The sequence below is a fragment of the Erpetoichthys calabaricus genome, chromosome 1 (genome assembly GCF_900747795.2).
Source record: "Erpetoichthys calabaricus chromosome 1, fErpCal1.3, whole genome shotgun sequence".
In the NCBI taxonomy this organism is placed as follows: Eukaryota; Metazoa; Chordata; class Cladistia; order Polypteriformes; family Polypteridae; genus Erpetoichthys; species Erpetoichthys calabaricus.
Window position 1 is genome coordinate 130,750,257 of NC_041394.2, and position 17,504 is coordinate 130,767,760.

At 37.3% G+C, this 17,504-nt stretch overlaps 1 protein-coding gene across 1 annotated transcript; it reads left to right on the forward strand.

The window, feature by feature from the left end:
• Positions 1-1,438: 1,438 nt before the first annotated feature.
• On the forward strand, positions 1,439-17,179 carry LOC114655353 (neurofilament light polypeptide-like). Its single transcript, XM_028806272.2, has 4 exons — positions 1,439-2,523; positions 4,679-4,803; positions 8,837-9,156; positions 16,590-17,179. The coding sequence occupies exons 1-4, from the start codon at positions 1,480-1,482 to the stop codon at positions 16,814-16,816; spliced, it is 1,716 nt and encodes a 571-aa protein (XP_028662105.1). The 5' UTR covers positions 1,439-1,479; the 3' UTR covers positions 16,817-17,179.
• The last annotated feature ends 325 nt before the right edge of the window (positions 17,180-17,504 follow it).

The following is a 17,504-nucleotide window of genomic DNA, read 5'->3' on the forward strand; positions in this document are numbered from 1 at the left end:
TATGATAATTTCAAATTAAAAACAGCATGAGCATTACTATGTCCTGTATAAAACTATATCATAGTCTTAAAACAGTTCTTTATTAAAGAATATCTTTATACTCTGTGGGACTGAGATAATCATTGGGTTAACAACAGTGACACTCAAGGAAACACAGGCACACCTTGGACAGATGCCAGCTTAATGCAGGCGAATTGGTGCATTCAGAAGTAAACTCACCCACCGGACCACTGGAAGCCACTAAATTCATATCTGCACCTGCTTAATGCATTACTGGGTAGTGAGGGAAGAGCTTAAACAGAGCAGCATCACACGCAAGACTGGGCCTAATCGAGGACGGGACACAAGACCAAGACCGGGGTAGCAAAGCTGCTCATGCTTACTCATGTTGGGCTAATTTAGAGATGGCCTAACTTTTGTGACACCTGGAAAACACAACACATTTGAAAGTCTGCACAAATGCATAATGTTGAAATAAGATAGGGCGGCACGGTGGCGCAGTGGTAGCGCTGCTGCCTTGCAGTAAGGAAACCTGGGTTCGCTTCCCGGGTCCTCCCTGCATGGAGTTTGCATGTCCTCCCCGTGTCTGCGTGGGTTTCCTCTGGGTGCTCCAGTTTCCTCCCACAGTCCAAAGATATGCAGGTTAGGTGCATTGGCGATCCTAAATTGTCCCTAGTGTGTACTTGTTGTGTGTGTGTGTGCCCTGCGGTGGGCTGGTGCCCTGCCCGGGGTTTGTTCCTGCCTTGAGCCCTGTGCTGGCTGGGATTGGCTCCAGCAGACCCCTAGGACCCTGTGTTAGGATATAGCGGGTTGGAGAATGACTGAATGAAATAAGATAGATAGATAGATAGATAGATAGATAGATAGATAGATAGATAGATAGATAGATAGATAGATAGATAGATAGATAGATAGATAGATAGATAGATAGATTGTGACTAATCATTGATAGATTTTGGAAGTTATTCAGCTCCCCTTCTCAATTGATCCATCAGCCTTATTTTATTCAACATATTTAACGTCGTTTGCTACAATAAAGCATTTCATAACAAAAGTTTTGAAAAAGAAAGAAAGAAAGAAAGAAAGAAAGAAAGAAAGAAAGAAAGAAAGAAAGAAAGAAAGAATTATAAGTAACAGCATCGCTAAATTATAACTTCAGGTAAATTGATAGTACACCACCTTGATAACAGTATGAGAAATACGTTTACCATTTTAGTTGATTCTGACGAAAAATTGCGCAAGATTGATGTTCAAAATTATCACATTTGTTAAAAAAACATACATTTCAGCTTCTCTGAAGTTGACTCCGTTGTTACCAAGACAAGATCTAACGCACCGTTCGCTTCCCTTTGGGAGGACTGCGGTGGGCGTGGCGTTTGGGACATGCAGACAGCAGCAGCGTCACACTCTGCTTGAAGTATAAATGCGGGTTGACGCTGTCACTCCTTCACATAGCAGAATCCAGGTCTCACTCTGACGATGAGCGCCCACAGCTACGACCCCTATTTCTCCACATACAAGCGCCGCTATGTGGAGATCGCTCCCCGGGTTCACGTATCCGGTGTGCGCAGCTCTTATGGAAGTGCTCGACCAGCCTACACTAGCTACTCGGCACCCATCTCCTCTGTCTCCATGAGACGTTCTTATAACGCCCCTGTCTCCACCTCTTCTCTCATACAAGCTGTGGACTTCGACCTGACCCAAGCCACGCAGGTTAGCAGTGAATTCAAGACGATTCGCACACAAGAGAAGGCACAGCTACAGGAGCTGAACGACCGCTTCGCGAGCTTCATCGAACGGGTGCACGAACTAGAGCAGCAGAATAAGGTTCTGGAGGCTGAATTACTGGTGTTGAGGCAGAAGCATGTGGAGCCATCCCGCCTTAAAGCGCTCTATGAGCAGGAAATCAGAGACCTCCGCATTGCTGTGGATGAAGCCAAGAACGAGAGGCAGGCAATGCAGCACGAGAGAGAGAACCTGGAAGATACCCTGAGAAACTTGCAGAGCAAGTACGAAGATGAAGTTCTTAACAGAGAAGAGGCCGAAGGAAGAATGATGGAAGTGCGAAAGGCCGCCGATGAGTCTGCCTTATCTCGTGCCGAGCTGGAGAAGCGCATCGAATCCCTCATGGATGAGATCGCGTTCCTGAAAAAAATCCACGAGGAAGAAATTGCAGAGCTGCAGGCTCAGATTCAATATGCCCAAATCTCTATTGAGATGGATGTTGCAAAGCCCGACCTTTCAGCAGCCCTAAAAGATATTCGTATGCAATACGAGAAGTTGGCGGCGAAGAACATGCTTTCGGCAGAAGAGTGGTTCAAAAGTAAGTTCACCGTGTTGACAGAAAACGCCGTGAAGAATACCGACGCAGTGCGCGTAGCAAAAGACGAGGTGAGCGAATACCGCAGGCAGCTGAAGTCCAGGAACCTGGAGATCGAAGCCTGTCGCGGCATGAACGAAGCCATGGAGAAGCAGCTCCAGGATCTGGAAGAGAAGCAGAATGGGGAGATTGCCGCCCTACAGGTAAGCTGGGAAAGAGGGGCAAGAACATATAGATCGGCTGATGTAACTTAAACGAAGCCGCTTCAAATCCCAAAGGGTTAAGAGCGCATTGCTTTATGGTACGATAGATAAGCGCCTAAAAGTTTATCTGCAGGGTGCTCGCTGCAGGATACCTCACAGAATATTCTCTGTCACTCATTGTTATAAACCCTTCCATTCTCGAACCTGTCAAGGTCGCAGCGACCTGCGTTTATACTGACAGCACCGGACCCAACGGGGTACCAGGAGATCGCAGGGCACTTATTATTATTATTGATCACCGTGCTTTATTATATCTCAATTTATGACATAATTGAGAGAAAGAACAGTAGAAACAGCTCCTCTGGAAAAAAGAAAGCTCAAAAGAAATCAGCACTAGCCAGATTTAAACAGGTGCGCAGTCTCGAGTAAGAAATAACAGTTTTAGACACTTGAGGAGTATTGAAAGGAGAACAGTAATAAGGCAAAAAGAAATGTGTGAATCAAATTAAGATTTTTTAAGGCGGCATCAGACGTTTAGCCGATATAAACTCACTTTAATAAAATATTTTGAATAACGAGTGCAACGACTGAAGGTGAAATAGAGATTCGTCACGAATATCGAAATAATGAAGTAAATTGTTCAAATACAAGAAATTAAAGTGTGGCGACAGCACTGAGCAACAGCTGGTTTGCCGTGAAGAAGTTAACGGTATCCATCAAACCATTATCTTCTGAACGCTGATGTTTCATTACAAGCTTGCTGGGTGATTTCTAAGTTATAGATTGAATGTTCTTTCCTCCTACAACCCAAAGACAAGCTGCATCTTTCGTTATGAAGTCCATATTTGCCGGGTTTAAATGAGCTGGGGTATCTGCTGGAATGTGCTCTATCATCGTGTTTATTCATCTGTAAATTTAACATACGGGGTGATTGTACAGTAAATGTGCCCATGTCATGAACCGGCGTCTCGCCCAGGAGCAGTTCCTGTCTTGCGCCCATTGATTCTGGTAATGACTGCGGCTCTCCTTAAATCTGTAGGGTTAGAAAATAGACGAATTTGTGAATATATCCATTCAAACTGCAGAAGATGAATGAATGGACAAATGAATAAATGCAGGCGTAAAAATAATTATATGTATTCAGCCGGTGAGTATTCCCAGAGTGCTGCGCTAACTACAGATGATTTACGGCGGTCACACATTTTAATGCATGCATTAAAAATACATTTTTATTGAAGACGTCTTATTTCATTTATGGAAGGAAATCAAAATGTTTTGAGCCCGGAACTTAATTTAACATCCAACATTACAGATGTTAGCATCAATTCAGCTCCTGTGCGTTAAAATATAAGAATTAACAGTTTCCATCATTGTGATCTGGAGCGTTTCGCGTTTCAGAACAAACTGAACACGGATGTTAAAAAAATGCTCAATCAAGTATCGCTAGGTCATCGACGGTGTCGCATAAAAGGGACAGTACGATGCTTGATTTTGCAGTTTTCAACATTCGTTTTCAGTTGTTTCTGAAGCACGAAACACACAACACAATGATGGAAGCTCGTAATTCACGAATTTTAGCGAGTTAATCCTTGGCCGCTTAGAAAGTAAAGTCAGTGTTGTGGAGGCACCTTTCAGGGTAAGGCTCAAATCCTTTTTGATCGATCGGTTGTGTGTGTTTCTAAAGGTTCATGTTGTTGCAATTGACTGGTGGCGCAGTGGTTAGCGTTGGCGCCTTACAGCTCGTGAATACGACTCATACTGTTCGCCCAGAGTTTACATTATCTTCAGGTTTTCCTGCAGGCTTCTCACAAGGTGCTATAATTTTTCGTCCAAATTCCAAAAATATGCCTAATTAGAAAACTGGAGTTCGGTTTGTGTTTATGCATGATTCTGTGCGTGATGGCTTTATCCCATTCTGTCGAGATAAGCCCCGGCTCCCTGCGACGCGAATTTACACCATGAATGCGAGACAATTAAATGAAATACTTGAATATAGGCGAATATATTTATAATAGTGAATAGTGCCGTGATGTTTTACATTGAAGTGCTTTATAAGAATTGAACTAAGAATTCAAATTTTAATTTCTTTCTTTCTTTCTTTCTTTCTTTCTTTCTTTCTTTCTTTCTTTCTTTCTTTCTTTCTTTCTTTGTAAAGGACACCATCAGCCAGCTGGAGGACGAGCTGAGAAACACTAAGAATGAGATGGCTCGTTATTTGAAAGAGTACCAGGACCTGCTCAATGTTAAAATGGCACTGGACATTGAAATTGCGGCTTACAGGTAAGTTGGTCAGATAACAAGTGGCGATTCGCCTTGTCAGACAGTAAAGCCATTCACTCCTGCGCTTTAGAGTTCGGTCCACAGTAGCGCACACACAGATGTTGTAATGAGAAAAGAATTATAGTTTGATGCTTCGCTACAGCGTGAAATTATAGCAGTAACACGAAGCCCAAATGTAGGAAGTCAATGAAAATAATATTAAAAATGAATAATAAGTAAGAAGGGTTTGGCTTACCATCGCGGGTATTAGTAAAATTCAACAGCTGTGGGCGCACCGGTAGTGAAAAGAGTTGCTAAAGAGTCCGAATCATTGACTGTGCTGCAAGTTTATTTTTATTAATGCTGAATCAATTTAAGTTCGAATTTCCCCCCAGTTTTACCGCCTTGTTTTTCGCGGTAGAAAGTGAATGATTGATTATGTGACAAAGCAAACTTTGTGAATGATCAGCTCCACGCTTTGCTTATTTAAGAAATGCGACGAGTTAAAAATATTTTTAGGCAATTAAAAAAATCTTTCTTTCTCTGCGTGAAAAACATTTTATATTAAACAGGCCTGATAGCGGGAGTGACAGTCCAGCGTTGAAATCTTGTGCCGTTCTTGAGCATTTTTCACGTTCTCACAGAACTGTCTTCTTTTTTCCTCCATACCACTCTAAAAAATTTTGTCCGTAACGTAACGGTTAAATAACTAGACAGCTGAACTGCCAATCACTTCTCCATCAAACAAGTGTCAGGAGCAAAGACCAGTAGTTGGTTCATGCAGTTAAACATGATAATTTTATCATAATTAGTGTTAAATTAAACTTTCATCCTGGTTTTAAATTACACCTTACAATAATGTCCAATCAAAACAACTCATGCTAAATAGTTTGTTGATGTCATTTTAAATAATAATATATCTACAATTTATCTGTATAAGTCAACAACAATTAACATTTGTAACAGATTAAAAACAGTCAGCAGGCTGTTATTTTAGTCATTGACTCTAATCCAATATTTATAGAAAGCAAGTCACGCTGTTTAATGGAGAAGGATATGTTGCTTTTCTGGTATAGGGTGAGCCACATTTTATCCAGTATTTCGAAAATAACATAAAGTAGCTTCCATAACCGCAGCAAACATTCAGATCACACTGAAAAATTATTTAGATAATTATCATTTAATTTTTTTTTTTTCAGTTTAAAAATATATTTTTTTGATGGACAAATTTACAGCTTTACTGCAAAGGGGGCGTTCCCTTATGCAAATGTACTACCTTTATGCAAATTTTGAATTCTGTACCATTCTAAGCTAACGGCCAGGCAACAATTATCCATAGAATAGTCTTGCAGATTGAAACAATTAACTGATGTTGACAGCTGAAAACACTGCTTAAATGTAAATTTACATTTATCTATTTAGTATCATTATTTTAACTGTTTATAGATAGATAGATAGATAGATAGATAGATAGATAGATAGATAGATAGATAGATAGATAGATAGATAGATAGATAGATAGATAGATAGATACTTTATTAATCCCAAGGAGAAATTCACATACTCCAGCAGCAGCATACTGATAAAGAACCAATATTAAATTAAAGAGTGATAAAAAATGCAGGTAAAACAGACAATAACTTTGTATAATGTTAACGTTTACCCCCTTGGAATTGAAAAGTCGCATAGTGTGGGGGAGGAACGATCTCTGTCAGTGGAGCAGGACATTGACAGCAGTCTGTCGCTGAAGCTGCTCCTCTGTCTGTTTATTATAATAAATAAACATATATATATATATATATTAATATGTTTATTGTATTACAACTTTTTTACTGTGAAAAAATAAGGTTAATATAGTATAGTTTTACTGGATTTGTTTTTAGAGTACTCCAGTTTTCTCCTACATCCTATAGACATGCATGTTAGACTTATTTGAAATTTGCCCACTTAGAATGTGAGGGTTCATCCCATGAACTCCAGGGTTGGTCTCGAGATGAGCCATGCCCCTCTAAACCCTCTGCATGTGACCCTGATTGACTTTTAGCTTGTCTGAAAAGTAACCAATCATTTTATGAGAACTAACCAACCATTTTATGATTAATTACTTGCTTTTGTTAAGCCTGACCATCTTAATTTTTTCACTTAATTTAAGCAATAGGCCTATCTCAGTATTTTTTTACGATACCCAACTTTACAGCCTAAAAAGAGTCATGTAATAAACTATACAGAGCCGTTTGTTAGTTTAGCGACATTTTGTCTGCATTAATCTAGTAAAAGCCCTAGGAGATAACGGCTTTGTATAATGAAGGTACATTTGATTGTTTTAATTATATTGCAAAGGCGAATCCGCATCTTTTTTTGCTTAATGAAATTATTTGCTACCATGGTAGCAACAAAAAAAACGATTAATAGAATCCATTAAGAATTAAACAATTGATTGGTTACTTAAATCAGAGAATAATGTGTCTAATTTTGCCCTTAAGGAATTTTACATGTAGCTGAGAATCAAACAATGGGAATAAAAATACTTCTCAAGAGACTGAAGTGTGCAGATTGTGTAATGGTGTGTTTGGTCGAGGACAACATGATTTGCTTTCACATTAAAAATTATATATATCAAATAAATCAATACAGCTACTTAAATGCTAAGGCTGCCCCTTCACACTGACATGTACTAAGTGATGCTTTTTAAAATGTACTTTACAAAATAAAGAGTAAACATTTATTTCGTGTTAACATTTTCATGTGATGCCCATTATGCATTCATAATTTCTTGTTTAATTTTTCATATGTAACCACAGCTTTTAGCTTCTGTTGCATAATATAGATGCATTAAAATCAAAGGTAAATATTCCTGATGGAACTTTAATTGCGATTTTCTTTATTAATCTATTTGTTGCATGCTTTGTTTGCTTTTCAGATGCTATAATGTGGTACTTTAGTAACCTTTTTTTACTTACAGTTTCCGCTCACATTGGGTTCCCACTGTGGGTGACAAAGTTGTTAGATCATTAGTTTAATTTCATTGCTTTTTTAAAGGCTATCTTAGGAAGTCACTGCTTCTTCAGAGCTTATAATTGCCTTCTGTAACTTTTATTTCTGCTGTGGTGAAACAACACCCATTTGTAATTATTTAAAAACTGATTCACAATGCTAATAACCTTCAGTTTTTAAAAGAATCAAATCCTTATCTGATTCCGTACTGTGCCATGGGGAAACAGACGCTAAAATTATCTAGAGGTCAACATTGAACTACTCAGCTTTTTGGAGAGCGCAACCACTTTATGTTTGAACAAAATAATTAAAATGCTTAAACTGTTAATTTAAATGATTACGAAAGAGGAAACTCAATGCCTGTCAATTTCTACATATCATTCATATTCATGTGCGCAGATTTTGCAGCTTTCCTATATAATTTGCGATTTGTTACTGTACCACACATTTATTAAAATAACAGTCCTTTAATGGCACTTTAATAGATTGCGTGGTTCCTCAAGGAACATAACAAAGAGCTGCTTCATTCTGAGAAGAGTTCTTTGCATATGAAGTTGGTTCTTTGGGCTTTGAAAAACTTCCTAATATGCAGAAAAAATTGAAATCTTTACTGCATGGTAGGCTACCTAGCAGGACACTAGCAGATAAAGAAAACCAGAACTTAGCCTATGTTATGCAGTTAGAGTCCTTTTAAAATCATGACTTACTGTTATTCACAAATCTGTTACCATCTTTTCATGGTTATTTACTGTATGGAACCTATTATGCATCTAAATAAATAAACATTCTTTCTGGAACCTTCATGTGGATGGGTCTTTTGGGAACCTAAAATGTTTCCTCTGTGATATTGCTCTGAAGAACCACTTTGGCACCTTCAGTTGTAAGTGTTCATGCTTATGAATAGTTTCCAGTCCTAAATTGTTGTAAGACAAGTTCAGGGTCTCATTATTTAAGAGTTATTTGGGCAGATTATGCATCTCTCTGATTTATCTTCATTGTTTCTCTCTCTTTCACCTTTTTCCTTGCCCTTTCATTTGATAACTTCAACCTGCCCTCTCAGAAAACTCCTAGAAGGTGAAGAGACACGCTTCAGTGTCAGTGGCATGGTTTCTGGATACGCACAGAGCACTCCTCCACTTTACAGCCGCTCAGTCTACTCCTCACAAAGTTCTGCTCCCTACATGATGAGCAGTCGACTCTTTACCTCTTCATACATCAGTCACAGCCATGTCCCTCAAGTTGAGGAAGCAATCCAAGCAAGTAAGGCAGAGGAGGCTGAAGCAGAACCCCCAGAGTCTGAAGAAGGAGAAGGGGAAGAGGGAGAGGCAGAGGGAGAGGAGGCTGCTGGAGAAGAAGAAGAAGAAGCAGAAGAAGAGGAAGGTAGGAAAAAAGTCAGATATAGGCAACTCCCTGCTTATCTCAATTAGTGTTTTTAATATGCAAAATAAAAATATATAAAATATACGAGGGGTACCCAAAAATAACTAGAATTGGAAAAAAAAATCCCTCCATCCAACCCACTATATCCTAACTACAGGGTCACGGGGGTCTGCTGGAGCCAATCCCAGCCAACACAGGGTGCAAGGCAGGAAACAAATCCCGGGTAGGGCGCCAGCCCACCGCAGGACACACACACACACCAAGCACACACTAGGGACAACTTAGAGTCGCCAGTCCACCTAACCTGCATGTCTTTGGACTGTGGTAGGAACACGGAGGAAACCCACGTAGACATGGGGAGAACATGCAAGAACACAGGGAGGACCCGGGAAGTGAACCCAGGTCTCCTTACTGCGAGGCAGCAGAGCTACCACTGCGCCACCAGAAAGAAAAATTGTTTTAATAATTTTTACTTTCTGAAACTTTACTCTCACTTTCAAAGTACTCTCCATGTGAATGAATGCATTTGTCCCGACTTTTTTCCCACTGTTGGAAACATTTTTGGAACTGCTGAAGAGGAATGTTGTCCAATTTTTTTTTTTGACTTCCTCCACAGTGCAAAAATGCTTTCCTTTGAGTTCCTGTTTCATATGCGGGAACAAGAAAAAGTCGCACGGAGCAAGATTGGGTGACATTTCCCCTCGTTTGAAATGCGAAAACCACTCGTAGACCTGTGTTTTACTTAACGCTTCCTCTTTAAAAGCAGTTTCAAGCATCACTACAGTTTCAGCAGCTGTTTTCCATAACAGAAAATAAAATTTTAACGCAGACTCGCTGTTCTTTATGATGACCCATCACAAAAATCGCAGAACACGTTTAATAAGTACCAAGAAAAACCGACATGGAATGGCGTATGAACTATACAGAGCAACGCCACTTGGCAGACTGCCACAGAATACTGTAAGTGTGCTACATCTAGCAGTGAAATTCGCAAATACGTCTAGATTGCGTGCCAGGTACAGATTCCGGTTATTTTTGGGTACCCCCTCATATATATATATATATATATATATATATATATATATATATATATATATATATATATATATATATATACACTACTGGTCAAAAGTTTTAGAAAACCTCAATTTTTCTTCAAATTTAATCAGGTGAAATTAAGTGAATGACCTAAAATGGTGAAAAGCTGAGCAGTAAACTCGGAGAGTTTAAATTTAAAATTTATGTTAGAAAAGACTAACAAAAGGAAATATCAGAATTTTACAAATGTGGGCCTTCTTCAGGGAACAACTAATATTTACAACCTTCAGATGTCCTGCAGCAATTAAAGTAAATTAAGCCTTCAAAGTTGAAGCAAACAATTTGCATAGATGTCCCAACTTCTGTTGATTACGTAAAAACCTCTGACAGTCTTAAAGCAGAGTTGGAACAGACTGTGTTACTACACCCTCTGAAGTACTACTTAGAAAATATTTCAGTGATAATCTTAGGAAGACGGCAATTAACAAATTAAATGAGACAGAGCATTATTACCCTTAGAAGTGTAGGCCTTTCATTTAGAGTAATTGCAAAAAAAAAAATGTTAGAAAGAACTGTGTTCTACACAATCCAGTGGCAATTGGAAACTGAAGTGCATATGTAGGAGTTACAGTATTTAATGTGTGAAATGGTGATGCAGTGCTTATCCAGGTTTTGGGTTCAAATCCAGCACTTGGTCATTATGTGAATGGTATCTGCACATTCTCTTTCTCATTCTTTTTTACCTTCTGAGTGGTCACGTCTTCCTTCCACACACTCAAAAACATGTTGGTTAGGCTGATTTGTACTTCCACTTTGACCCCAGATTGAGTAGGAGTGGTGCTGTGTGTGTGTGAGTGGGTTTTACAACGGATCGACATTATATCCATGGCTGTTTCCTGCTTTTTTGCTTAAATAAGATCCACACATCTGTGACCTTGAGAATAAAATGAAATAAATAGGAATATTTGAAACAGAATTCATCAGAACTGACCACCTACACATTTTGTTACTCATGTCATTCATTTATTAGGTTTCTGTCCATAAGTAGGTTCTTGTCATAGAATGCCATCTACAACTTTTTCTATCTTTCACTTCCCCTTTCACACTTCAGTACATTCTGTAATCTCTATATTATTGTCCAGGCATACTTCTTTGTGTTCTTCATGACTTTTTCCTCACAAACCTCACTTCAATGATACCTCATAGCAGTCTGTAATTCATAAGTACATGTTACAGCCATCAGTTATCTCTCTTATCTCATCATGACTCTGTCCGCTCCTACACTTCTCATGGGGAGCTCACTGCCCTCAGATCTAATGTAGTTATATCATCTTGCTCAAAATTTTAAGGGGTAACCAGCGTACCCAGCTCAATTAATATAACATGTAAAATTGGTTATGCATTGGAAGGAGGACCACGAAGCAGATTAAAACAGAGAGTGTCAACGTATATGTGTTTCCACTTCAAGTGCTGCACATTCTATAGTCCTTTACTCTCAATTGCTTCTGCAGAATCATTGAAAAGTCATTATGAGAAAAGACAACCTTGTCTAACTTCTCCTCTAGTGAACAAGGTTGTGTTGTTTATTTACCAAGCTTCACCCTTGTAGGTCATCCCATATACAGTACAGTGCTTACTTCAGTCTTCAGTATTTCCAATCTATATAAACATTTAAGTGATTAATCATTTGGATCCAATCTACACTGTCAAAAACATTCTTGTCATCAACAAAATTAGACAGACATCACTCACTGATGATTCTCAATATTGCTAATTCATTTTCTATTCTTGTCACTCTTCAGAATCTAAACTGGCATCTTTTGATGTATTTGTCCACCTTCTTCTCTATTCTTTTGTTTTTTTTGCCTTCAATATAACGTTTGAGACAAGTTGACTACTGTATGTGATGGTTCTCACATTTTACCAAATTTTGCTTCTTTAATATATATAACTTCTTTTCCATAGGTATTATAATGTTGTTCAAAAGGTCGTCTGGCAACATTCCTTTCAAAAAATATTATTACTCAGGCCTACTAATTCATTCTCTCCTTCTGTTCCTATTATTTTCAGCATTTTAGATGGAATTCATTCAATTAATTCCTCATCCTCCTCTATGAAATGCTTCAGAGCTTCAGTTACCTTTTCTTGAAACAGTTCTCGTCTTAACTGAGCTCTAGTTCTCTTCTTTTTGCCAAACTAATTACTAATTTCATCATTTCCATATAATTCTCCAAAATGGCATTTTGAATATATTTAATCTTCATCAATAATACTCCTTCGTGATTTTTTGTTTCTATTTTTCACTATCTTAAGTTCTCTGACATTTTGGTACAAAGCATTATTTCTTGTAGGCCTGTTTATTTTTTCAAATTCTCTGTCATCCCACCACCTTTCTCTCACTTCATCTGTCTATCTTCTTAATTTTCTATTCAGCCTGCTATGCTGTCTTTCCTCTATTACTTTCAGTAATCGTCCACTTTTCCTAACCTTGCCATTGTGATGGTAAGTTTTTTCATTGTTTCTAACTCCTCAATTCCAGTGTTTTCCTGCACACTTTCCAGGACTCCTTGTTCCAGATTCAATCATTTCTCCATCACATTATTCATATTCTTGTCATTTCTTAATAAACTTTTTCTTACCTCTTTAGTAAACTTTCTATACTCTGCACCTTTCAGGTTTCTGTATTTGACTTTAATTGTCAGTTTTCTCCTCTGTGTTTTCTGCATCTTTATCTTTAATTAAATTAAGTTGGTATATGGTCTGGGTTGAAATCTGCACCAGAAAAGGAGCAGACATTCTTCATGCTGATTTGATACCTTCATTGCACCATCATATAAATGATGTGAAATCTTCTGACATTACTCGGGGTCTTCCATTATTTACAATCTCCTCATTCCTTGTTGAAAGCTTGTGTTGATCAGACCTCCTTGATTTCTCTTAAAAAGTCTACTTATGTCACTCCACTGTCATTTCTTTCCCCATGGCCAAATTTCTGTGGTTTGCTAGATACTCCTCCTATTCCAGCCACCTTGTTGAAGTAGCTCGCAATAATCAAATATTCTTTTTATTTTTTCATTACATACTCAGTCTATTCATAAATAGCCTTCACTTCTTTATCCTTGTGGTCTGCTGCTACTACCATGACTGTAGAGTGCACTTGTAGATGAACCATCATTACTTTGTCACAGATATTCCAGCAGTCTTGTCTGATATTTGTGAGTTTATTGTCTTTCATAAGTATATAACATTATAATCACCATTTAAAATTTTTTGCTGTATGGATTGCTTATTTACAAGATTATTATTTACAAGTATTAAATTACTCCAATTTTTACAGAAACTTTTATTCTATGGGTTATATATGTCCATACTCTTAAAATGTGACCACTCAACTTGACTTTGAAGCATCATGAAAGTATTGCTCATTTATAAGAATCAAAAGATTATAGTATATGCAAAATGACTGTACTTTTGGCAGTTGTGAAGGTCCTCTTAAGAATCAGACTAGCCAGGGGATTTTAATCTTGTATTTTTAATAAAAGACTCACACTTACGGACATTGGAGAACTAAACTTGAAACCTCCCCATCTTTCACCCTTCAAAAACACACAGCAAACCTAAATGCAGGTTAGATTGTATTTAAGTTGACTTTCCATCCTTGTTCTACTAAACACAATTTCTTTTTATATCAGTAACCCCATGGTAACTCTTATAATCTTTTAATTAAATCTTCTCACACATTTACACTGAAGAGCAATGATTCATGACACCAAGTGGATAGATAATAAGCCAAAAAGCAAATTTATTTCTTATATCTTTCCATAGGTATATCTTTCCATAGGTACCACCAACCCAAAATAATTTATATTTACTTTAAAATGGTTTCCACATTTCTCCAGTTTTGCAGACCACAGCTATGAATTTGGCTTGGGAATGTACTGGGCTAGTATTCTGACCTGACAAAGTCCTCAGTTTGGATTAAAACAGAAAGACAACAGTTTGAACCAGTGGCCATGTGGCATACAAGTCAACATCTAAGCCACTTCCACACACTGCCTGTGGGAAGTTTTAGGTAAATTGGTAGCTGAAAGGCCAATTTACAATCAGTTGTTAAGAACAAATTGTCTAATGAGTTTGATTCAAGATCAAAGAACAGTTTAGTTTCTTTTTTTCTGCCTATTCAGCCAAAGGCTCATTTTGTTATTTGCAGTTACTTACAATTATTTTTAAGCAATGTCTCTCAAGTGGTTTAATTATATTGCTTTGGCTAAACAGGGCTTCATTTGCATTATGAGCAGTTCCTGGAAAAATGCTGACAAACTGAAAAAGTTGGGAGAGTTTCATAACTAGCCAGTATTAAACACAGAGATAATGATTGTAGATGGTAAATATTTGTTTTTTTTTTCTTTTTCTTTTACTGATCAATATTTTACTACTGTTGTAAAGCTCGTTTTGTAGACTTACTCAAACCTTTATCGTTTGCTGTCCAGGATCCTGCAATTCAGCCCTTCTCATTACATGCCTGCACACTGTACTGTATAATCTCATTCACATAATTTAATTTAAGTTCATTGGGTTGCAAAACCTTTCATTATTAATTCTGAAATTCATTGTTAAGAAGGGATGATTGTGCCTTTATTTAGGTCAACCATGACTCAATGTGTTGCAATAAGGCATTTAGCCGGTAATTGTCAAATAACTTATTAAATAAAGGGCAGAAAAAATTATGGCTCCAAATAACCCTGGCCAGCATATTGACAATGGCAAATAAATACAATAACAATAATGACAATAAAATTATTATTATTATTATTATTATTATTATTATTATTATTATTATTATTATTATTATTATTATTACACTGGCCTAAAAGAATTGAAGGTGTTCTTTATAGATATGAGAGTGTTGAATCCAAACCTGGCAACAGAATTACTTTATTACGCACAGTTTTTGAGAGCTGAATGAAAAAAAACATTGTTGTAAAGAAATACAATGTTTTACAAATTATCTAAACTTGAAAAATTCTAAATTACATATATAATTGTTTTAAATATAATTATTACTAACTAAAAGTAGTCACTTGGTAGTTATTTCTTTCCTCTAATAATCCTCTGAAGGAGTTTCACAGTGAAGTGGCCAACAGATGTCTTCTGATATAGGTTCAGTCCACTTTCCACTATAACCTCTCTCTATTTGAGCGATGTCCTTCTGGAGCCTCTACCCATGTTCATCTTAGACCACTCCCATGTTCTCATGGAAAAAATCCAAATGAGAGTGTAGAATTCTATTCAACTAGTTCCTTGTAATTTTCTGCTTTTGTACTCCCAAAAAAATTGTGGCATGTGCTTTTTTATCAATAATCTTTTACCATTTGCTTGCATGTTACCTGGTCAAGAATATGGATGGATCAACCCAACTTTTTATGTTCCTATAAAAAACATTCAAACAGCTTTCTCTTTTCTCCACAATACAAGGGCATCTTTCTAACTATCTGAATATAAATTCCTCACTATTCTGAAGGAATAATAGGAGTAAATGTGTAGCAAACATTTGATTCTGGGCTGTTTCACTTCAACTAAAGTTAAGAACAAGGAAAACTGCCATTTTCAATCAAAATGTACTTCTACATGTACATGTAGATTTATTTTTCAGGACAGCATTTCCACTGAATCCGATATCTCACGGAAACAGTTTGTGGTAGAAAAACTCCACTTTTTTTGCATTGGAGTAGTTTGATGCAGACCAGTGTAATAATAATAATAAATGCCTTGTGCATGAACAGTATAATTCATCATTTTAGCAGGGAAATAAACCACAAAAATCAGAAAAATGACAACTATAAAGAAATGAGGCTCTAGTGAGCAGTGCCATAATTTAATCTGCCACTGCATATAAAGCTTTGAAGTTACAGAGAACAAGGCCATTAGAATACTCATAAAAGGTGAGTAGAATCACTGATTAACCTTAAACCTTATGGCTATGTGTTAACTTGAGGAGGTGATGTCAGACCCTACTTTTTTTCTGAGGGGGGCAAAGCCCCAAACAAGGCCAATGATATTCATTTGTACTTTTGAGACATTTTCTTGGCTACAAAAATATATTTGTTTACCTCCCAAATAAAATAAAAATTCTCCATGTTAGGTGATCACTTCAGAATGTCAGATAAGCAAAGATATTCTATGCAGACGGTGAACTCCCCTTGACCAGAATGTTGCTAGAATAAGCTGTGCCAAGACATAATCTTGAAACAGAGTAAACTACTAAGTAAAATGCTTAACAATATACATTATTTATAAATGTATAATTAAGCCATTTTATGTTTTTATTGTTTTATGATGATGATATCCAGCAGTCATTATTCACTTTATGTGTTTAATCTCATTATATTGCCAAGGTGGTGAGGAAGAGGCTGAAGGTGAAGTTGAAGAAGAAGCTGAAGCAGGTGAAGAAGAGGCAGAAGCAGAGGATGAAGGAAAAGAAGATGGCGAAGGTGAAGAAGAAGGAGGAGAAGAAGAAGGGGAAGAAAAAGAGGAAGCAGGAGAGGAGGAAGAGGATAAGGAGGACAGCAAGAAAAAAGGTGAAGATGAAGTGAAAGAAGAAAAGAGTGAGAAGAAGAAATAAGCCTGCAGCAAGAAGTAACCAGGGATCTGGTGGAAAATGTGGCCAAATAAATTGACAACTCACTCTGCACCACTTCACCTGTAAGAGGTGGCACTTTGTTTTTGTCTATGCAAAAAAGATGGAAAAAAATTCTTCAATCTATTAGAATTACCCCACAATGCTTGCAGAGATCCCTGTTGAATTGCTCATTAAAACAAAACAAAACAAAAAAGATTAAGCATGGTTATCTTTGTGAGTTCAAGCTATGTGCCAGTCTGCATAAGTAGTAGCAATCCACACAAACTGTGGCAGTCATCAGCAAAGACAAATAGTGCAGTTGGAGTGTCTGTGGCAAGATGTCAATAAAAACCTGAAAACCGCTAAGTGGTCCTGTTTCTTTGTTTCTTTATTTGTTTTTTGTTTTTTTAAAGGGATTATACCTCAAAGGTACAGGGTGGGAGAATTTGTGATCCAAATTTCTGGTTCAGATCTTTACAAACCCAATTAGTTTACCAGGGCCATGTCTATGATACTATTATCAATGTCCGTGAGATTACAAATCGTTTGTTTTCAAGCAAAGGCGTTTAGTTAGTTAGCTCCAAATTTTCAGGGTTTTTGTTCCAGTTTTTTTTTTAAGATTCTAAATGACAAATATATACTTTGCATAATATTCTACTTACTATGACATTTACAAAGGCGCCATATATCA